The 24,472-nt window shown below is 41.4% G+C and overlaps 1 protein-coding gene across 1 annotated transcript in view; it reads left to right on the forward strand.

Moving 5' to 3' along the window:
• LOC105826997 (ADAMTS-like protein 1) overlaps positions 1-24,472 on the forward strand; it is a 53,344-nt gene that overhangs the window by 25,679 nt on the left and 3,193 nt on the right. The window contains exons 3-5 of the mRNA XM_012665021.1: positions 15,748-15,966; positions 17,544-17,724; positions 20,139-20,346. Coding sequence (XP_012520475.1) covers positions 15,748-15,966; positions 17,544-17,724; positions 20,139-20,346 — 608 coding nt within the window. The remainder of the gene's footprint in view (positions 1-15,747; positions 15,967-17,543; positions 17,725-20,138; positions 20,347-24,472) is intronic.

Below are 24,472 nucleotides of genomic sequence, written 5' to 3' on the forward strand. Positions count from 1 at the left end.
TTTCCTTCCTCAATGTTTCATAGTTCTCCCTGTAGAGGTCTTTTACCTCCTTAGTTAAATATATTCCTAGATACTTTATTTTCTTTGTTGCTATTGTGAAGGGAACTACTTATTTTTTAATAATTGTTTTGACAAGAGCAAAGTCAGATAGCAATATGTGAACACCTTATTGGAAATACTTTTCATTCCTAATCCCACCCCTACCATCATAATCCAAAAATGCATTTTAGAGGTTGGGGGGAAATCTCATTACCATAGGAAAAAGTTGGTTTTCCTTCTCTGTTTTTCTGGGATTTCTCACCTTTAGTCTTTAGAAAGATCTAAGAGCAAAATTCTAATGAAATGCTAATTCCACATTTTTAAAGTGGAATATAGGTGCCCACTAAAGTTACTGAATAACAGGCATAACCCCTCTCCCATACTACGTGTATTTGCTCTGCCCAAGCCTGGACCTTTAGGTTTTCTTATCTCTACTATCCTTGGAATGGCTTTGAGAAGCTTAATGGGAGCTTTAGTTCTCCCTTCCATCTATTATACAAAGAAAAAGCACTTTCCATTCTAGACCTTCTGCCTTTATCCAATGTGAGTACTGTGGAGGATAGGGAAGCCCGAAAAGAACAATTCAATCAAAAACTTATCTGTTCCCAGCAGAATGACATGTGCTCTACCTCATCCAGGTCTAAATTGCCCTGAATCTCAGGTCGCCTAAGGAGACTTGCATTGGTTTTAGGGCCTCTAAGTGATTCTTTCAAAGGTCAGAAGTGGCCTGCCCAAGGAATCTGAACCATGCCACCTCTCTCTTAAGCCTTCAGAGAGCCCACTAAATGCTCCAAGGGAGTCTCTGGAATATATAGTTCAAAGGCAAATCTGGGAACTACACCCAAAGAGTATTAGGAGCCAAAACAAATCAATACTAGAAATGTAGGTTGCATAACAAATAGCAGGTATTTGGACAGCTACCGTCTGCTCTTCAGATGCATGTCACATTGCTGCCATGGCCTTTCCAGCCAAGGCTGTGGATTTCTGACCTCCTCTTCATAGGACATATCTATTTATGGGTCCATGAAAAACCATACACTCTCTGGGCTCAGCTGCCAAAGGCCAGACATCACCTGCCAGAACATTGTTATCCCAGCAGAAGTTAGCCAGCAGCATGCTGACCCACAGCTCTGTCCTCACTCCTCCTCCCCCTCCACGTGGCCCGCCGCTCAACTCTCCCCCTTCTTCACTTCACTCACACTGTTTATTATTTTCTTTACTTTGTTGAGAAGTTTCTGGAGCCTCAAGACCCAGGAGGCTTAGATGGGAATAATAAATCCAGGAAAGGTCTTCTTGCTCCCCCAGCTGCTCCTCCCACCGCTCACTCTGGAATTCTTTGTCAGCAGTCGCTCCTTCCTGTGACTCCCCGCTGACCCCTGGGCCGTGCCCCAGTGAGGCCTCTCAGGATACCTGCTATGAATATTAGCCATTCTTCACATCCACGGCTATTCTGTGGCTTCGGTTCAGCAAAGAGAACTGCAGTGGGGTGTGTACAGGGCTGTGAGTGAAGGCTCTTATTTTTGCATGTGTGGGTTTTTATTTCTTTTGCAAAGGCTCTGGCCCATAAACAGAGCCGAACCTAGCCTGAGTTCATGAAGGTACATTGGCTCTGAGCTGCTGCTGGCTCTTGTTTTTTTCCCCAACCTAATGTGGATATTTTCTAGCTTGCCTCTCCATTGGCTGGAGTGAGGGGGTGAGAATGGCTCTATTACTCTAGGGAAGAGAATATTCATACCGTCCATGGCCTCTACTCTGAAACTGTGGTTTCCTTCTCAAAGCAGTAGCACCTTGATTGTCACAGAGCACTTCAAAAGTCCTGAAATAATGTCCCATTTCAGACCAAACGTAAAACATTAGGCTCATTCCTTTCCAAATCTAGACTTGGTGAGTATGGTGGATAAACACACACAGAGAGGGGAATTCTGACTCGAGACCCTCCTCAAAATACGGTATGGCCCAGGTATGATCCGCATTCTGGAGTTCATTAAAAGGCTATCTCATCAGTCGATTGAAACTCCTTCCTCAGCTCCAGGCAGGCAGCCTACAGCCAGGCCTCCCTGGGGTCATCCCAGTCTTCCCTCCTGCAGACCAGGTAGCACCTGCCAGCAGCCTGAGGGTAGAGCCAACCAGGGACTTATAAACCCAGAAAGCTGAAACTTTTTAAAAATGCTGATGTGTTTTTAAAAAGTGTTTTATGCCAAGAGCCTACTGGCAGAGAAGGACACATGGGAACTGTGTGTATTATCCACTTGAGATAGGTTCAATCACAATCAACACTGCTGTGAATTTTAAAAATTGGACCAATTTCCTAGAGCCTGCTTGCCTCCTCCCTGCCCCCGACAGGCGGCCGAGCCAATCCTAAATAAGCATGTTGTTCAACCCCCGCACCGAACACTGCCTTAGACAATGCAATCACATTTCTTAGCCAAGACTATATGCGCACATCTATCTCAGAAGTGGCATCCCATCGTCCTCACCTGCAAGAGAATAACTAGGTCCTAGAGTATGAACAAGGGCAGCAACCACGCAGTAACTAAATCATTTTGGAAAAGACAAGGCCCTAATCAAGTCATAAATCTGGATGGAGCTACTTTTCGTGCAGAGAAATATATCAAGTTCTTCTGCCAAATGCCCAAGATCATGGGAGACATTCGCACACCCCCTGCCAATGGAAACCCAAAGCTTACCCTAGGGGTGAAAAGACATTTGGGGAATGGAAAATGGGCTTGGATAGTTCCATTTTTCCAGGAATGTTTTAAAGTTAGTTTTCTTTGGGCAAATGTACATGGGAATAGTCTTGGCCTGCTTATTTGACCAGCTTATTGGGAGGTCCCAGAAATCGGAGCAAAAATTAAAGTTGCTTGCCTTCTCCCACAGCCTTCTGGGGTCTAGCTGACAAAGGGGAGTAAGTAACTGAATTTTTCCAACATGAATTAATCATTTCTTTCCACCTGGTGCCAATTCCCACTCATTCTAGGCTGCTTTAGAGACCATCTCTGTCACCCAAGGGAACAAACCCGAAAGGGAAGGAGCCAGACAGTGTGCTGCAGCGGCTTCCCTGCGTTCGCCCTGTCACCCCATGGCCTTAGAGTGAGGCCCGTGCACACCACATGCCATGAGCAGAATGGGGATCCCGCTATAAACTTTAAATGATGGAGTGCTTTCCAGTTTTGTAAAATTAAATTAAGGAAAGGACTCCCCAACTGACTACACCAAGTGCCAAGTTTCATCCCAACACACATCATTTTTATAGTACGTTTAACTCCGTGAAAAATACAGGATTATAATGAAAATGCTGACAGGCCCCAAGCCAGCTCATGAAGTAATAATGCCACGTCTTTAATATTTTTACACAGCATGTCCTAATCTGCCACAGCTTTCCTTTCCTTTAGATAGCAGTTAAATAAGTGAAAATTCCCAGAGTACCATATTTTCTCCCCCTCTTTCAGATTGTGTATTCCCATCTTCAAACCATTCTTCCTTGTGAACCGCTTTCAGTTCATTTACAGCTTCTACTCTGTACAATTGGTTTACCAAGCTCAGCTGCCTTTATCTGAGCTATTTGGCTGGAGTGGGGGAGAGGCGAGAAGAGAGAGTATGCACTCAGAACTCTTGATTCTGCTCATTAACGCTAAGAACTCATGAAAGTGAACTCTGGCTGTGTGGCTCACTCAAGTGACTGGCAGCTAATGAATGTCTGAGTTGGCTTGATCTATTTAGTGGTCCCCAGCCTTTTTGGCACCAGGGACCATTTTCATGGAAGATAATTTTCCCACGGACTGGGGAGGGAGGGATGGTTTGAGGATGATTCAAGCACATTACATTTATTGTGTACTTTATTTCTATTATTATTACATTGTAATATATAACGAAATAATTATGCACCTCACCCTTGATCTATCCTACAAAGAAGCCCACAAATCAAGGTGCTTGCCAGAAATCCTGGTGATTTTCAGCCCTTCAAATCAAACAAAAAATCCACTGAGTAATGACCATTGTATTGTGAATTCAGGGCTTCTTTCGAGACAGATGCATCAAAGGCAACCCCATGCCGCCACCTTTACGGTTAGCCAGCATCTTCTGCTGAGGGTCCGAGGAGGCATGAACCCAGGGCTGCTAGGCCTCCCAATTTTCTTTTTCTTTTCTTTTCTTTTTTTTTTTTTTTTGAGACAGAGTCTCACTTTGTTGCCTGAGCTAGAGTGCCGTGGCATCAGCCTCACTCACAGCAACCTCAAACTCCTGGGCTAAAGCGATCCTTCTGCCTCAGCCTCCAAAGTAGCTGGAACTACAGGCATGCGCCACCATAACCCGCTAATTTTTTCTATATATTTTTAGTTGTCCGGCTAATTTCTTTCTATTTTTAGTAAAGACAGGGTCTCACTCTTGCTCAGGCTGGTCTCCTGAGCTCAAGCAATCCTCCCACCTTAGCCTCCCAGAGTGCTAGGATTACAGGCGTGAGCCACGGCGCCCGGCCAGGCCTCCCAATTTTCTACCTCCATGTTCCTCTCACCTGTCAAACTCAGGCTGTCTCCCCGAGTCAGGCTGTTTAGTTACAGAAACCAATGTAAAAACAAGCAACGAAGGTAAAGTCAATGAAGTGGATTTGATGTAAGCAGGTTTGTCAACTAGTGCCATGTTATAGGTAACAGCTGGACTGACACCTTGTCCTTGCTGGAGGCTGTTGACTCTGCCATGGTTGAAACAGATGGAGGGGAGTCCTTGGCCTTTGATGCATCCTTTCCTGAATGTGAAAGCTCTGCTTCCTCTCCCCTATTTCATACCACTACATGGGGACATTAGACTCCTTAGGAGAGATACTTTTGCTGGCATTTAAGATAAAATCAATTACAAATCTAAAAAGGAGACAATTTCATGTCTAATTTGATTTTCTTACTGGTACATCTCCCTCCTCCTAAGCTTTTCTCACTCTCCAGTCAATGTGTTTACAAAAGAAAAAAGTAGATGAAACTAGGAAGAAGAAAACCTCCCACATATGTGACTCGAACCTGGCTTTGGCTCAGTTTAGAACCGCAGTGGGCCTAGGAATAGGGGCCTGAAGTATTTTCTTTCCCTGGTTAAGAAGGGTTGATAGAGGGAGGCTTTCTGCCACCACAGTTCTCACCAGCTAGGCAGCCTTCACAAGCGCTCCTTCCTCCTCAGCCACCTGGCCAGCTCCAGACCTTTCATCCCTGGGTCTGAGGAGAGTGCTGTCCGTGCCTGCCGACTGCCCTTTCCTAGGGTAGCCGTTGAGGTTTGGAGAATGAAAATATATTCATGTAGCTGGGAGGGAAACTGAAAAAGGAGCTGCTAGCCCCCTGCCTTCCACACTGTTAACGTCCTCCTTGAAGCAGAGGGAGGAATGGGAGTGGTTTATTGTGTGGCCGCACTGTGGTGTGGAATACATTAGTACATGGTTTTTGGTGTCCTTATAAATGGCACACAGAGAGATTGCTCACCTTCAAAAAATGATTGATACTTCTTTCACTTTAACAAATGAGAAATGTCCGTGACAGAAAGGAACCCTGTTACAAGCCAGGTTTTCTCATTAGCAGTGGAACATGGATAATTATTCACCGGGAACATACACAGTGGGAATTCATGTTAGATTCCTTATTTTGACTATTGCTGTTGGCAGTCCTTAGAGACCACTGTATACACTCAGAGACATGCACATAAATATGTACATAAAAGCACAGGGGCCTACACTACATTGGTGCTGAAAAGAATACCAATTCTGAGTACAAAGAAAGTTTTTAAGGAGAATGAGCTACATATGTAGTCAAAAGCATTGAAAGACATTAGCAGGAACCTAAGACCTGAGAACTAGACAAAAGAATAAGAAAAAAAGAAAAAAGACAGATTAGTGATGGAAAAGGCAGAAGACTGACAATTTTGTTCATTTACTTTGGTTATAATCAGTTTATTTTGGCCTTTCCTTTTACTGTTGAAAATAGACTTTCCCAAGAGTGTTTTCAATCCAAGAGGAATAGTCGCACTTATTAGAAGTACATACTCTATAGTCACTGTCCTGATGTGAAGGAAAATACAATAACCTACACAGCAGAGGGACACTGCCTCAGGAATAAAAGGGTATTTTAGGATTGTCATAGTTAGGATATACATTCAGCAACTTGTAACAGAGACCTCAAATATTAATAACAGTAGTTTAAACAAGGCAGAAGTACGTTCCTGTTTCAAGTAATGATCCGGAGGGAGATGTTCCCGGCCTGGTCTGGCAACGTATACCATGTCGTCTAGGGCCCAGGGAAAATTTCTTTAATCTTGTGTCGCTCCGACAGTCCTGGATATTGCGCTAACCCACCAAGGCCAGGATGGCTTGCTGTACGTACATGTTCTCAACAGCAGGATGGAGGAAGGGGGAAGAGGGGCAAGTCCTTTTCTTTTAAAGATATGTCCCAGGAGGTGTACACATCACTTTCCCTCTCATTTCACTGAAGGTAACTACATGCTCCATACCTTCTAGCCAGGGAAGCCAGAAAATGTCTCTATTCCGGCAGCTATATACCTGAAATTGAGTTTTTATAATAAGGAGAGAACAGATATGAGGAGACAATTAGAAGATTCTGCCAGACACAGCAGCCAAACCAAGTTGTTGGAATCAAGGGTGACAAGTACAAATGAAAATGATCTCTGACTTCAGCAGAACTGCATGAATGAAAGTGAACGTATCAGCAGATCTTTTTAAGTTGAACAGCCTATAAAATATTTGGGGAAATATTTGCAAGTAGCAGGCTGGAACAGCAATTTTGTTTAACTTGTTAAAACCTTATAGAAAAAGCATAGAGGAGAATAAGCAGAATACGTGAAAAGCAATTGTTTAGATACCAAGTCATTCCTGATGATCCACGACTTAAACAAATGTTTGTTTTTCTTTTTATTATGGAGAATTTCACATATATACAAAGTAAACAGAATAGTGTGATGAACTCTCATGCCCTCCTTACTCCGTTTCAGTAAACACCGTTCTGCCATTTTTATTTCATTTGTACTTACATCCACTCCTCACTCCATCGCTGTTCAATTATTTTAGGTAAAATTTATATACGTTGAAATACACAAATCTTTACTGCACACTTTTAACAAATGCAGTCATATAACCCCATCCTTAGCTAACATATATTTGATCACTTAAATTTTCTTTTATCTTTTCTCTTTGTTTCACTTGGCTAATTTCTAATACTGCATCTTCAATTTCAGAAATCTTTTAATACTATAGTATTAATCTTCTATTAATATTAATCCTATTCAGTGAATTTTTTATTTCAGAAAATGTTTCATTTCTAGAATTTCATTTGATTCTTTTTGCAAAATCCATTTTCTCCCTCAGTATGTGCATGTTTTCTTTTAAATACTTGATATATTTTAATATCCTGTTTTAATACCCTTGTCTACTAACTCCATTATCCCTGTCATTTCTGGATCTGTTTCCATCGAATGATTTTTTTATTACAGGTCACGTTTTCCTGCTTCTTGACTTGTCAAGTAATATTTGACTGTATACTAAACAGTACAGATTTTATATCAAGTGTCCAAATGTTGTTGTCTTCCTCTAGAGATTGTTGGATTTTTCTTTTGGTAGTCAGTTAAGTTATTCAAAGTTCAATTTGATCTTTTTAAGCTTAGAGTTAGTCTAGAATAGCTTTTACTCTAAGGCCTTTCTGGGATCTCTACTGAATGCCCCAAATGATGATAAGTGTGTTCTACTCACGCTGATCAGAACTTGAAGGCCTTCCAGCCCTGTTTGAATTTCGGAAAACATTAAGCTTACACGTCCCCGGTTGTTCTTTGCTCAACTTTGTAGAGTTTAGCCCTATGCATATACAGCTTCAGTTGGGCAAAAACTTGAGGAATTTATGCAGGAATTTCTGGAGCTCTTTTTCTATGTGGCATGCTCATTTCCAGAATTTTGCTCAATAACATCCAGCTGCTTCAGCCTCTTCAAACTCTCTTCTTTGCCTCATCATATTGTCTAGAGTGCTGTGCTCTGCTTGGGATTGCCCTCTGTTATGGGTTGAATTGTGTCCCCAGAAAATATATTGAAATCCTAACCCACAGTACCTGAGAATATGCCCTTATTTGGAAATAGAGTCTTTGCAGATGATCAAGTTAAGATGAGGTCATTAGAGTGGGCCCTAATCCAATATGGCTGGTGTCCTTATAAAAAAAAAAAGTGAAACTTATTTTTTTTACTTCAAAATATTAAGGGTGTACAAATGTTTTTCTTACATGGATACATTGTATAATGGTGAAGTTGAGTCTTTTAGTGTGCCTATCACCAGAAAAAAGTGAAATTTAGATGCAAGACAGACATGCACACAAGGAAGAACACCATGTGAACATAAGAACAGAGATCAGAATGATGCATCTACAAGCCATGGAACACCAAAGATTCCCAGAAGACCACCAGAAGCTAGGAGAGGGGCATGGAACAGATTCTTCTCTCTCTCAGCCCTCGAATGGAACTAACCCTACTGACATTTTGATCATGGACTTCTAGCCTCCTGAACTTTGAGATAATAAGTTTCTATGGTGTAATCCACCCAGTTTGTGGTACTTTGTTATGGCAGCACTAGGAAACTAATACACCCTTTATGCTTTGCAACTCAGAATATGCCTACAGACAGAAATCCAGGGAAATTATAGGGCTTACCTAATCCGTTTCCCTTCTTTCGGAGATCATAGTCCTCTGTTGTTTAATGTCTGGAAATAGTTGTTTCATACATTTTTATCCAGTTTTCTAGTATTTATAGCAAGAGAAATAACTCATTCCTTGTTATTCCATCATAGCTGGAAGCAGGTGAATTTCATCTTGAAAGGATAGTTTATCTGGATAAGAATTCTGGATTCACAGGGTTTTTTTCCCCCCAGCATTTTAAAGTTAACAGTTTCATTATCTTCTGGTTCCCTTGGTTTCCTGTGACAAATCAACCATTGTTCATATCATTGTTTCCCTATATGTAATGTAACTTTTTTCTTTAGTGACTTTCCAAATTTTTTCTTTTTCCATTAATTCTAGAAATTTGATTGTGATGTACATAGGTGGTTTCTTAATCTTCTGAGAACTTTATGGTTTTCCCAAAATTTGGGAGGTTTGGGAGCTTTATGTCTTCTAATATTTTTTTTCTCATTTTCTATTTTCCTTCTGAGACTTCAATTAGACATATATTAGACCTCTTAATTTTTCCCCACAAGTCCATGAGACTATTTTTTTCCAATCTTTTTTTCCTTTAGTTATTCACATTGAAAATTTCTGTGGAACTTCAAGTTCATTGACTCTCCTGACATTTCCAATCTTCTGTTAAGTCCACCTAGTGAATTTTTCATTTCTTTGTTTTTGTACTTTTCAGCTCTACAATTTATTTTTATAGTTTCTACTTGTCTACTGAGATGCCCCATTTGTTCATTCATTATGAGTATATCTTTCTTTAAGTCCTTAAACATATTTATGATAGCTGCTTTAAACGCACTGTCCACTCATTGCAACATTTGCATCATCTCAGTTTCTGTTGACTGTTGTTTCTCTTGAATATAGGTCACATTTTTTGTCTAGTGGTTTTTGATTGTATACTGAACATTATATATTGTAGAGACTCTGGATTCTGTTATCTTCCTTTGAAGAGCATTTATTTTTCCTCTAACAAGCAGTTAACTTGATTTAACTCAAAAACCTACCTCTATCTTCCCTAAAGTAGGCAGCAACTAAAATCTCCACTCTGTTCTTTCAACTTCTATCTGCTCCTCTTTCACTGGGTCCCTTGTGATCTGCCTGCTAAAAATCTGGGTAGAATTTATGCAGATTGTGAGGTTCATCACTTTTGTGACTCTTCCATGATTTCCCCCCTAAACTTTCCAGCTTTCCTAATAGGGCCCAGATCCTGTCCTCTGAAATCTCAAACCAATACAGCTATAAGCTTTACAGCTCCCTAAGTCACATGGAGATTGAGGAATTTCCTCAAGCAAAAAGCCACAAGCTGGGCCGGGCGCAGTAGCTCACGCCTGTAATCCTAGCACTCTGGGAGGCCGAGGCGGGTGGATCACTCAAGGTCAGGAGTTCGAGACCAGCCTGAGCAAGAGCGAGACCCCTTCTCTATTAAAAAATAGAAAGAAATGATCTGGACAACTAAAAATATATATATAAAAAAAAAATTAGCCGGGCATGGTGGCGCATGCCTGTAGTCCCAGCTACTCGGGAGGCTGAGGCAAAAGGATTGCTTTAGCCCAGGAGTTTGAGGTTGCTGTGAGCTAGGCTGACACCACAGCACTCTAGCCCAGGCAGCAGAGTGAAACTCTGTGTCAAAAAAAAAAAAAACAAAAAAAGCCACAAGCTGGCAATTCACATTTGTTGCAATTTCTAGGCTAGATACCTCTCCTGTTTCTGCCACTGCTTTTGGTCATTCTTCAGTGTTTTCAAAGAGTTGTTTCTTATTTGTCTTTTGTTTATATCTTATGATTGTTATCTGTAGGAAGATTCGTCCAACTAAAAGTTATTTACCATTACTGGAAACTAGAATAATCAATCAAGTTGTTTTAAGAGTTTTCTGGCCAAGATCTATTCTGTCCCTCTTTTGCAGCATTTGAAGCATTCCCATTCATCCTCTTCTTTAATTCTTTATCTTCTTAATAACTCAGTTGTTGGTCTGCTAAACATTCAAGACCCAGAAGTAAATGTTCTCTTAAATTAGATAAAGAGATGGATATGCATAGCATTGAATGGAAGGTTTTGATTGTACAGGACATTTTTATTTCTGATTCCACTAACTTGGAATTTTTGATCATTCAAACAAGATTTACCTAGAAAGAGGAAAGAAGAGTACTGTGAGAAGAATATGTCTGGGCAGTTATTTTCATAAACAAATGAAACCACTCATTCATTCCACGAATTCTTACTAAGCACTTATCTGCTAACTTGCCTCTATTTAATCTCTTCCCTTTCTGGACTTCCATGTTATCACATAGTCTCAATTTCTCTCATCTCTCAGACCATTTCTTCTCAGGCATATTGAATATCTCCTCTTCCTTCTTCAATCACTGAATACTAGAGTTCTCCCAGTGTTTTGTCCTGAGGTTTGATCTCTTTTCATTGAAGATTCTCCCCCACATATCTATGAGACAGGTTCCCCTCACCACTCAGCCACTGAATGGGTAACAGGACATCCCAAGTGCCTCAAAAGGTCTATTCAGTGAGCAAGAGCATCCCAGGCCCTGGAAAAGATAGTAGCTCCCATCCTCCAGTAATAAATGTACTCTCTAGGTTGTTCATAAGAAAGAAATGTGTTTTTAATTAAAGTGCTGAAAGGACAGGGATTACTGGGCTCAACCCCATCCCCTCCCTCTTTGTCTGACTTTAAATACCTGTGCTAATCGGTACTTCAGTTAGTTATCACCACACACACATATATACACACACACTCAGCATTTGAAAAAGCCCAAAGCTTAGTGGCTTAAAACAAAAATCAATTATTCTTACTGATCTTAATTAGTTCAGCGGGTCTAAACAGGGTTTGGCAGGAATGAATTGGCTGTTCTCCATATCTCTCTCATCCTCCTCTTGGGATCATCAGGCCAGTCCAGGAATGTTCTTATCACAGTAATGGCAAAGGCAAAATCTCACAAGGGGTCTTGAGGTCTAGGTTTTGAACTGGTACATTAGCACATCTGCCTCATTTTTTTATTGTGGGTAAAATATATATAACAAATATTTTTATTTTATGTAATGTATAAAATGTTATTATTTTATAATATTATTTTAACTATTTTACCATTTTAACTATTTTTAAGTGTATTGTTCAGTGCCATTACATATATCCACCTTGTTGTGCAGCTAACTCACCACTATCCATCTCCAGAATTTTTTCATCATCTCAAACTGAAACTCTACACTCCCCATTCCTCTCTTCTGCTAGCCTCTGGTAAACCCCCATTCCAATGAAATACAATATTTGTCCTATTGTATCTGACTTCTTTCACATAGCATGTTTTTAAGGCTCACCCATGTTTAGCATATGTCAGACTATCACTTCTTTTTAAGGCTATATAGTGTTCTATCGTACACACAGAACATTTAGTTTACCTATCCATCCATTGATGGGTATTTGGGTTGTTAAGTCTTTTGGATATCATGAATAATGCTGCTATGAACACTGGTGTACAAATATCTTTTCAAGTCTCTGCCTTCAGTCCCTTTGGGTATATACCCAGAAGTAGAATTGCTGGAACATATGGTAATTCTGTATTTAATTTTTTGAGGAACTACCATATTGTTTTCCACAGTGGCTGTTCTATTTTACATTCCCATTATCAATGCACAAGGCCTCCAATTTCTCCACATCTTTGGCCAACATTTGTATTTTGGGTTTTTTGTTGGTTTTGTTTGTTGTTTTTCACTAATAGCCATCTTGGTGGATGTGAAGGGGTGTAACTCATCATGGTTACTTGAGCATTATTTCATGTGCTTATTGGCAATTTGTGTATCTTCTTGGGAGAAATATCTCTGAAGTCCTTTTTTTAATTGGATAGTTATTGAATTGTAAGAGTTCTTTATATATTCTGGATATTAATCTCTTATCAGATCTGTGAGTTGCATATATTTTCTCCCTTTCTCTGAGTTGTCATTTCACTTGCTGGGATAATGTATTATGTTACACAAAAGTTTTAAATTTTGATGAAATCCACTGTTTTTTCTTCTGTTGCCTATATTTTAGTCATCTCTAAGAAATCACTGCCAAACCCAATGTCATGGAGGTCTTTTCTCTATGTTTCCTTCTGAGAGTTTTATACTTTTAGCTTTTATCTTTAGGTCTTCAATCCATTTTGAGTAAATTTACAAAAATAGTGTAAGTGATTTGTTTGCATATGGATATCCAGTTTCCTGGACCATTTGTTGAAAAGACTGTCCTTTCCCCAATGAATAATCTTGGTGCCCTTATCAAAAATGATTTGACTGTATATTTAAAGGTTTATTTCTGGGCTCTATTCTATTCCTTTAGTCTATATGCCTGTCTTTATGCCAGTACTATACTGTTTTGATTATTATAACTTTGTAGTAAATTTTGAAATCAGAAAGTATGAATCCTCTCACTTTGTTCTTTTTTTTCAAGATTGCTTTGCTTATTCTGGGTGTTTTGAGATTCCATATGAACTTTAGGATGAGATTTTCTATTTGCAAAAAAAAGTCATTGGAATTTTGATAGGAATTGCATTGAATCAGTAGATCACTTTGAGTAGTATTGACATCTTAATAATATTAAGTCTTCCAATCCATGAACATGAGATGTCCTTCCATTTTTCCGTGTCATCTTTAATTTCTTTCAGAGTATTTTGTAGTTTTCAGGGTGCACGTTTTTCACCTCTTAGTCCATTTTGTGATGCTGTAACAGAATACCTGAGACTAGGTAATTTTTAATGATCAGAAATTTATTGACTCACAGTTCTGGAGGCTGGGGAGTCCAATACCAAGGCACCATGCAGGTTTGGCAGTTCTCATTCCAAGAGGGCACCTTGAATGCTGCATCCTCCTTAGTCGAGGAACAGTTCATCTTCACATGGCAAGGAGAAGGGCAGAGATACAAAGGGGCCAAACTTGCCCTTTTATAATGATATTAATTCCCCCCATGGGAGTAGAGGCATAATCATCTCTTAAAGTTCTCACCTCTTAATACTGTCACAATGGCAATTAAATTTAAACATCAGTTTTGGAGGTTGATGTTCAAACCATAACAGCCTCTTGGTTAAATAGTCCTAAGTATTTTATTCTTTCTGATGCTATTGTAAATGAAATTGTTTTCTTAATTTTCTTTCTTGATTTTTCATTGTTACTGTAACATATCTCATTTTATCAGCCAACTAAGTCATGTGGCCAAACGCAAAGTCAGGAGGGGGACATACAGCCCATCCATCATAAGAAGGCACTGCACAATTACATGCCAGAGTACACCACTACCTCAGAAGAAATGTTTTTGAAAAATGCCAAAGGGGGAAAAAAAGAAGTGAGCAAAGAAGGAAGAAGGTAGCAAGGTGCCTAGGTAAACTGCTGGTGCCCAGCTAAACAAGTAGCAGGTATGGGGGAAAGAATACAAGGCCAGGAGTCAAGAGGGCCCACCACATGATCTCAGAGAAGTTTCCTAACATCTCTAAGCCTCAGCTTCCTTCTCTGGTGGTGGGCTAGATGATTTCTAAGGGCCTTTCCTGAGCTAATAACCCTCCCATATTGTGTAAATTATAACAGTTCTGCCCCTAGAATAGAAAATAAGCAACATTAGAAAATCCCCTCTCTTTGTGGATCCATGGGCACCCACATATCCAACACAGGTAGCCATCTGTCTTAGTCCTTTCAGGCCAGTATAAAAAAAATACCATAAACTGGTGGGTTATAAACAAAAGAAGTTATTTTTTACAGTTTTAGAGGCTGGGAAGTCCAAGAACAGGGTTTCAGCAGATCTGATATCTGTAAGGACTTGCTTGCTGCCTGCTTCCTAGATGGAGCTTTCTCAATGTGTCCTCACACGGTGGAAGGACCAAGGCAGCTCTCTGGGCTCTCTTTTATGAGGGCACTAATCCTGTTCATGAGGACAAAGCCCTCAGGACCTAACCACCTCCCAAAGGTCCCACCTTCTAATACCATCACCCTGATGATTCGGCAGGAATTGGGACTCAAAACACTCAGATCGTAGCACCATCTTTATGTCTCATAGATCTCATCATTTTCTGCCTTACATCCAGCTTTATTAGTATGCTTTTTAAAAATCTTACACCAGCTGGGATCTTCTTAGAAAAGAGGAGATAGTCTTAACTGCCTTAACTGTCCCCAGAGCAGTGGGTACCAAACAGGTACTTTTCTAACTGAACTGAGAGAAAACCTCCGGTATCTTTAATTTTCAAGTATTCATTATGTTTTAAACTTCCAAATAAATTTTCTTTAGAAGGTAAGTTTCTGGGAGCATAGCAGCAAAATCAGAAAGTACTCTGAATGTAGAAGAATTGTATTTTCTCTCACAACTGAAGTACGTTTATCAGACCAATTCTATGTTACAAAGTTTTGGGTAGAAACAATATCTCAGTTTAACATTTTGAAATTGTATCAAAATATGTTCAATTACTATTTTAAAAAGTATAATATAATACATGTCCAGTGTAGCCTTGGCAAAAGTTTTCAAAAGACAAATGTTCTTAACTTATAGAGAAAGAAGATCAATGTTTAAAATTGCTTTCCTAGTCTCTGTTGAAAAAATTGACATGAAAAATCACATAAAGAGTAAAATGCTTTTACCAATTAAAGTTTGATTCTTAACTATTGCTATATAGTATGGTATTTTTTCCCCAACATATATTTGAAGAAGAAATCTCTGTCAGAGTAAAATCGGTATAGGAACTTACTAACTTGAAAAAAAAAAGGTTCAGTGAGTGAATATTAATTACATCATTTTTAAAAGTTAGTACAGGGTCATAAATAGAAATAGACACTTTATGTTCTCCAAGAATTTTTACTTAATTGAATAATAGTCACTCTTCCAGAAGCCCAGAGAATAAAAACAAGTATCTCCTGTTTGGGAATGGCAAACATAATAAAAATGCCATGCATAAGGCCACATTGTATGTACAGTTCCTAGAGCCACAGAGACACTGAAAAAATTAGCCAGGAGAGTGTTCTTTTTTGGCTTTACCAATGGCTTACTCCTCCTTTCCTTCTAGGCTGCCCCATCAAAGGTCACCCTACCCCCAACATCACCTGGTTTCATGGTGGTCAGCCAATTGCCACTGCCACAGCCACAGGACTGACACATCACATCTTGGCAGCTGGACAGATTCTTCAAGTTGCGAACCTTAGTGGTGGGTCTCAAGGAGACTTCAGCTGCCTTGCACAGAATGAGGCAGGGATGCTCGTGCAAAAGGCTTCTTTAGTGATCCAAGGTAAGAAACCCTTCAGGGTTTGGGTGCTGGACTTACCTAATGGTCTAATAGAAGAGAGTGAGTTCTGATCTCCAGAGGTGCCCAGGGCAATGAAAACTGAAGCTGCACCATGTTTCCATACAGTGATACCCTACTTCTGCCAATGGGGCTCTTCAGATGAACTACCAGGCCCTATCCCAGCAGAAGCTGGAAAAGTCAGCGCTGCCTTCAAAAATGGGCCCTTCTGTCCATGACGCTGCTATTGCTCAGAACCAAGGAAACGCTGCTGCATATCAAAGTCTGATGTGCTTCCTTTATGCTAATTTAACTAGTAAAGATCTCACACACACACAGAGTAGGCTGTTTAAGAAATGCAAGTTTTCTCTGATTATTTGGTTAAAAAAAAAATCTCTTGATCTGAACAGTTTGGTTATTACCTCCTGACTAGAGGGCAGAGGCTGGTGCCAGTGCTGACTGATCATTGCGAAGAGTCTTCAGCTGCAGTCACCTGCAGAAGACTTTCCAGGCACCTTTCCTTTGGTCCTGGCAAGGAGCAGCCCGAGCAGCCCGCGTGGCTCGTGCATTGCCCTTCCAGGAAAGCAGCCGGGGCCGAAAGCCTTTGGGCAGGGCCCAGCCTTCGCTGCAGCAGGAAAATGTTGTGAATGAGCCCAAAACAGTGGGAAGAGAGTGAAAACTGCCTTTTTATAGAAACTATGTGATGCTTTTGAGTTTTCCATAGGCTGGTTCTACCTCTGGCCTATGTGTGATACTTTTAAGGAAAGCACAATTCTATTGCATGTATTCCAGAATGGAAGATTATGTGGGAAGGGACAGAGTTTTGTGCCAATATGGCACAAAAGGGAGAAGATTTTTCTAAGCATGTAAGTTTTCCCCTTAAATATCCTTCCCCACCATTTGGCTTTCTAGACAGGAGAGTAAATGTTCCATTTTCTCGCCAGCTATTCTCTGCTGAAAACCAGAAGCCACTGCCTATCTGCAAGACTTGTACTACACAACGTTGCAAATGAGCACTCAGAATTTACCAGCTCACGTTTATTTTTAACCACTTTCCTACTAGTGAGTCCCAGACCCCCAAATAGAAAAACCAAACAAATTTGGCATTTTTACTGACATCACTGTCTCATGTAAAGGAGAACTTTCTGGATGGGGTTGGTTTTTTTTTTTTTTTTTTGGTAACATTTACAAAATCCAATCTGAACTTTTAAATATGTTAAGTATCTTAGATATATTTATATCTCTTTGTAGAAAAAATAAAAAAGGACCTTAGCAGGTATGTGTAAAAATAATAAGAGCTATAGCATTAAGCACTCTCCGTGTGCCAGGCACCGAGCTAGGCCCCGCCCTCACAGTAACTTGATGAGGAGAGGGCCATGTACTCATTCTATGATTGAGCCACCTGAGGCCCCCGGAAACCGTATGACTTGCTCAGATAGACTGGGAATGGTGCCACTGAGGGCAAGTCCTCATTCATAATCACCTCCCTCCCTCAGCCCACCCCCTTGTCCTGCTCAGAAGGAATATGGCGTGGGGGCAGTAATGCTATCTTCTTTTCAACTCTGCTGCTCCTCCTGTGACAGATTACTGGTGGTCTGTGGACAGACTGGCGACCTGCTCAGCCTCCTGTGGCAACAGGGGTGTCCAGCAGCCCCGCCTGAGGTGTCTGCTGAACAGCACAGAGGTCAACCCAGCTCACTGCGCCGGGAAGGTTCGCCCTGCTGTGCTGCCTATCGCCTGCAACCGGAGAGACTGCCCTGCCCGGTGAGTGCAGCGGCGGATGCTGGCTCAGGCCTCCCCATGACGCTGAAAATATCCTCAAGTGAGCCTCTGCTTATCCCCTCACCACTCAGCCAGCTAATGGCTCACAGGGCCTCCCAGATGCCTCAAAGGGTCTGTTCAGCGAACAGGAGCATCTCAGGCCCTGGGAAAAGATAGCACCCATCCTCCAATAAGAAACATACTCTCTAGGTTGTTTGTAAGAAAGAAATGTGTTTGTAATTAAAGTGCTGAGGGGACAGGGATGACTGGGCTCTACCCCAACCCCTCCCTTTGTGTCTGATTTTAAATACCTATGCTAATCAGTTCTTCAGTTTCGTTGAGGAAATCTTATCCTCTTCTATAAAGGGGTGCATCTCATTGAAGTTGGAATGAACCTCCATTTCCTGCAGTTGCCTCATTCTCTGCATTTGGGTTTCTTGTGTAGCCCAGAATGACACCCAGAGTCTCTGCCTCTGACAAGCTCTCAGTCCTACTGTGCACCCCACCCCCAGTCTTCAGCAGTAGCTACAGGGATAATGGATGGGGGCTTGGAGCTGGCACCAGTGTGGTGCTCGGAGCCTCAGGGGACTTGGCTTGGCCCTGAAATACCCCTTCACTGCCTATCTGTAGAACTTTCATAGGCTACTTAGGCAACTGCTTTGTGTTTTGCCAGCTGAGTCATAAGGAGCAGCTGAAACCAGGAGAGACTCAATGAAATCTGAAACACACTCATTAATATCAGCAGTTTGACTTGTTGACGGGAAGGTTTCCACGGGAATGATTAATGTCCTTTTATACCCTTCCTGAACTGTAACATAGCCCATACCTCTCCTTTCTCAAACCCCCCACCCCAGCTCCTGAAAAATTGCTGAAATGTATATTTGGAAATAAAAGTTGATTGAAATGCAGGCCTGACATTCACCAGGGATATGAGAGGCTGGAATACTGCCCTTGCCAAGTTGTGCAAAATGAAGAAGAGATCTTTGACGTGCCAGGAACTTTTTGATTTGATTTGGTGATGGTCAGAGTCAATCAGCTTAATTTACTTCTGCAAATGCAATAATAATGGCTCTGTTTTCTTGGGTTTCAGTGCCCCCAGGAGTTTCAAAACACCTCATGCCTGCTTCCTAAGTGGCTCTGCTCCTGTGGGTTGGAAATCTGCACAGTCATCCCTCTCCAGGGGAAAAGAGCAGGGAAGTTGCCACAAAACAAATAAGTCACAGATTTGGGAAGAATTTGCTCTCCTTGCTTGCTCCATTCCTCTTCTGAAAACCAGATGTGGCACCACTTGCCTAGGAGGTAGCCATGGGTTCACCTTTGACCAGTTTTCCTGCCAGGCTTTTGGACACTTTAGCATCCTTCGTTCTACTCAAACAAGTATTGCCCTGGTCGTTTTTCTGAATAGAATTGGGAAATCCTGCTTTGAGCCAGGTAGCTATTTCAACCATTTCATGTTATATACGTTTAAATGGCTAAAAAGCAAGAAGTCATTTGTTGCTATTTTTCCCAAACTGTCTGCTTCCCTTCCTCTTTGACAATTGTCCCAGGGTGCACGCTTGCAAAGAGAATCGTGTTTGTATATGGATGACGGATTTCAGAGTATTCCCCAGATTACAGCTTGGCTTTATGAGAAAAGTCTATTTGTCACAGTCTTGGGCAGTCTTACTTCTGACCAAGTTGTAGTTGGAACCTAATATTCTGAGAACAACTATTTCCACCACTGTGCAGCCCTCAAAGAGGTATAAGACCTATAGAGCGTGACTCAAGGAGATGGGAAATTGCTCCAGAAAGCAACTGTGTATGTTTCTGAGGGATTACACAAAATCAAATGAGACATGGGTTAAGGTGAGGTACAGTGTACACTAAGTGCTACCAGATAAAACCTTAAGTGAGACCCCGATTACCTTCTGGGTCAGGAGATGACACAGATTTGGATTTGCCTTCCGTAGGAAACTGTCCCCTGTCACATGCTTGGCTGCCTTTGGGAACTCAGAATACTCTTTCTGGTCAATTTCTCAAGTGCATTAGCAGCTTAAAACAACAGAAATTTATTTATTCTCTATTTTGTAGGCCTAAAGTCCAAAATCAGGGTATCAACAGGGCCACACCAGTCCCAAGGGCTCCAGGAGAAAATCTGTTCCTTGCTTTTTTCCAGCTTCTGCCTCCAGGGTCATAGTGCCTCGTCCTGGGATATAATCTCCCTCTGCCTTTCTCTTATAAAAACACTTCTGAAGGCATTTAGGGCCTCCACAGATAATCTCATCTCTAAATCCTTATGTCTGTAAAGAACCTTTTCCAAATAAGGTAATATTCCCTGGCTCCAGGAACTTGACACAGATATTGTTTGGGGGGATGAAGGGCCCTTTTCTCCAAGGCCTGTCCCTGTGGGCTCCACTGATGCTTTCTTCTGTCCCCAGGTGGATGGTGACCTCCTGGTCTGCCTGTACCCGTAGCTGTGGAGGAGGTGTCCAGACCCGCCGGGTGACCTGTCAGAAGCTGAAAGCCTCTGGGATCTCCACCCCTGTGTCCAATGACATGTGCACCCAGCTTGCCAAACGACCCGTGGACACCCAGGCCTGTAACCAACAGCTCTGTGTGGAGTGGGCCTTCTCCAGCTGGGGCCAGGTGAGGAGCCAGAGAGGGTTTTAGTTGAAGGAAAAATCTAAAGGTGTAAAGGCTGCCCTAGTAGAAAGTAAAATTCCACCATTGCCGCCACCTCTGTGATAACTGATCTTTCACATTCCCCTGTGTCGTCAACCTGCCCAGTATCAGCCCTGCTCTCAGATCATCACACACCCCCATTTTGTCAGGCCACCTCTTTTTGATGGCTGTACTGGGGCTGATTACTTTTAATATTCTGAGAAGTTCCACCTGGGGCGTGCAGTGTTGTTCTGGGCCAAGGGTTCTTAACTGGACTGCATGGTTATAATCCCTAAGTCAACTTTTTTTAAAAGACCAACGTTGAGGCTATTCATCCCAGAGATTCTAAGTCAATTGCTCTGGGGTGGGATTCAAGCATGGGTAATTTTTAGAAACTCCTCGGGTGATTCTGATATGCAGCCAGAGTAAAGAACCATTGTTCCAGCCAGATCACTTTGAAACCACCAACTCCCTTCTCAATGCTGTGCCTCCAGGTTACCACAGAAAGTCCCAGGCAAGCTGAGCACACAGACTCACTTGACCCCTGGGGCCTCCTCTGAATAGAATGGAGGAACCATGACTCTCTCCATTTAGGGGGAAAGGTTAATTGTGATGTGAAATAAGGCCTCTACTAGAATAGTCGTCCTACATATCTGATCCCTCCACCATTTTAGAATGCTGTTGCACCCCTCCCCCCCCCAAAAAAAAAATCAGGCATGGAGGTGCTTGGGGGAAATTATATAATTGCATATACTCTGTTTCTCCAGAAGTCTATGTTCAAAACCTACTAGAGACTACTAAGCATGCAAGAACTAGCTGCTAGGGCTGATATGTGGGTAGTAACATTTATATTTGTCTGGGGCTAGCACTAATTGGTAGAATGACCATTCTGATTGGGCAGGCATACTTTTGGGTTGGTTGGCATCTGAGCGATACCATTAAGCTTGGCCAGCTAGGACATCCCAAAACAACAGGCTTTTAATTCTTCATGTATTTGGCCATCTATATATTACCATATTCATGTCCCTCCACTCCCACCCCCCCCCCAGGTGTGTTCTTTGGCAAACAATCACTTACACCTTTCTGTTAACACACTATGGCCATCTCTAATGGAGATCACATGTTATTGGCCACTGAGTTCACTTGCAACTCATAAGCCATGTGTGGACCAGGTAAGTCTGGGGCAAATCAACACGTCTTTCTGGAGCCTCTCTACCCCACCCTCCTTATTTCCGGTGACATAATGTATATACTTCATAATCGTGGAGCTCCCTTTGGTGCCACACCTGGTGGGGGCTAGCATCTTTCTCTTTCCTAGAAAAGTCTACTTCTGATAACTCTGACTCAGCCCAAGGCAGCTCTGCTTCTATGCCCTCAAGGCTTATTGCCAGTTTGTGAAATTATGATAGTGAACAGATCTGGCAACAATATGGCATGCATAGTTGATCACTCTTCCTAACAGAAAAATACACAGGTTTTTTTTTTCTATTCCTTCCCCTTAAATCCACTAGACCAGTATGTCTCGGGGGGGGGGTCTTGTTATAAATACATATTCTGAAGTGGTAGGTCTAGGTAGAGCTTGGGATGCTGAATTTCTAAAAGCTCCCAGGTAACACCAGTTACAGGGAAATGTATCTACCTCCTTGATTGAAGTCTATGAAAACCAAGACAATCTTCTTAGCTCCAACAACCTGCCCTCAGGTAATAATTCAACTTTCTTCCTTTAATCTAACATACATTTATGGGACACCTGTCTTGGGTAGAGAAGGTGTCCCATATGGGACACCTGTCTTGGGTAGAGAAGGTGTCCCATATAAGCTTATATGAAGGAATGAAGGCAAAAGCAGGTGCCAGAACATAAACAGACTTGGAAGGAATATGGATTATAAATGGGACTAGAACAATTTTCAAGTGGGAATGGGACAATCAGAATTAGACTTTTATTCTGTTACCAGTATGGTGATCAAATTGGAAAGTGAAAAGACTGGAGAAAGAATCCTAGGTAAGATATTATGGTAAGCCAAATGAAGGTTTTGGATGGTAGATACAGCGGGATATCCACTTCCTCTCTGAAAGTGTGATTCATAAACATGGCTTCCATGATCCATTGGATATCAGGGATGAAAGAGAGGGAAGAAGCCAAGATTTGGCTGGAGGTTTCTGGATTGAACAACTCGATAGGAATACAGGATGAAAAACGGGTGGATTGGTATGATAAATTCTTTTGGATATGTTTAGTATGTGCATGAAATATCCAGGGAGAGGGAAAGTATTGGGCGGAAAAAAAAAAACCCTGGAATATATATTCACAGAGACCAATGGAGGACCTTTCTCCAGAAGGAAGGATCAAAAGAACAAACAAGCATTGGCCAGTACCTGCTGGAACTTGACTGATAGGAGGTCACTCTGTGAAGGGGTGTTTTAGTGTGGCAGTAGGGACTGAAGTCAAACTAGTGATAAGTAAGTTTGAAAGTGAAGGAAATAGTGCTACCTGGGACACACATTTACTTACTCCTTCAATAATTCCTACGTGTGGTCAAGGGACATCAGCAAAATGGCAGATTAGGAAGTTCAAAGTCTTTGTCCCCTCATGGAAACATCAAAAACAACTAGACACTGGCTGACGTGCCCTTATAGGAACTCTAGAAAGTTCTACAGCAACCAAAGACTGACTTTTGTGGCATTTTCAGTCACCCTTGCCCCACCCTCTCCCTAGTGTGGCACAGTTGTGATCTTGAGGAGGTGACAGCCACTACTTGTAAAAGCTGCAGGGGGCTACAGACCTGTAGCCCCCTGGAATAAGTGAAGATACACAATATACCCTACCCTCTAAAGTCTGAAGAAGAACTTTGGGTGAGACTCTGGGAAATTAAGACACTCAAATGTAGCCATATATGTAAAGGAATTGAGAAGCTAGAAGAGAGAAAAATGACCAAAGCCAAAAGTACATTCTTCAAAAAAACATACTTTTAGCTACCTTGACTAAGAAATAAAAGTGAAGACATTACTATGAACAATTATACACCAACAAAATGGATAAGCTAGATGAAATGGTCAAATTCCTAGAACCCCACAACCTATTAAGACTGAATCATGAAGAAATAAAGGATCTGATATAGCTATACCTAGTAAGGAGATTGAATCAGAAACTTCCCAACAAAGAAACTAAGAAAACTATCAGTCAATATTCCTTACAGACTGGGCACAGTGGCAGCTCACACCTGTAATCCTAGCTCCTCAGGAGGCTGAGGCAGGAGATAGCTTGAGCCCAAGAGTTGAAGGTTGCAGTAAACTATGATGATGCCACTGCACTCTAGCCCAGGCAACAGAGTGAGACCCTGCCTCAAAACACACACACACACAAAAAATCCCTTACAAATATTGATGCAGAAATACTCAGTGGTGAAGACTGAAAGCTTTTCCCCTAATAAATGAATTCATAAATTACAGGATACAAAGTCATCATGTAAAAAATCTGTTGTATTTCTATACACAATGAACAATGTAAAATGGAAATTAAGGAAACAATTCCATTGACAATACATCAACAATAGAATTTTAAAAAACCAAGTAGGTGAAAGACTCGTACAATGAAAACTACAAAACAGTGTTAAATAAATGGAAGGAACAGCCTGGGTATCACAAGCAAAATATGAAGTTGGACACTTACCTTATACCATGTATAAAAATAAAAGTATAAAAATCTTAGGGAAAACATTTCATGACATTGGATTTGTCAATGATTTTTTTAGATATGGCACCCAAAGCAAAGGTGATAAAGTGAACTTTCCAATATTGGTCTCAAGGGTGCATTTTTTTTTTTTTTTTACCCCAAATCTCCTGTGTCTTTGTGAATAATAGTGTCAAACTGGGCCCTTCAGAGCCCAGAAGTGAAATAACTGGCCTTGGGCATATTTGTCTTCCCCAAGAGGCCTACTTTTACCTTAAATTATTCTCCTTCAGTGGTTCTTAACCTTTGAGGTCAGGGATCCCTTTGAGTACCTGATGAAAGCTAGTGGGAACCTCCTGCTAGAAAAATGTCAATAAACACAAAATTTCTGCTCATAATGCTAAGGATTAACACCCCACCACTGCCCTCTATGGAACCCTA

Source organism: Propithecus coquereli, unplaced genomic scaffold (assembly GCF_000956105.1).
Source record: "Propithecus coquereli isolate 6110/MARCELLA unplaced genomic scaffold, Pcoq_1.0 Scaffold95, whole genome shotgun sequence".
Taxonomy (NCBI): domain Eukaryota; kingdom Metazoa; phylum Chordata; class Mammalia; order Primates; family Indriidae; genus Propithecus; species Propithecus coquereli.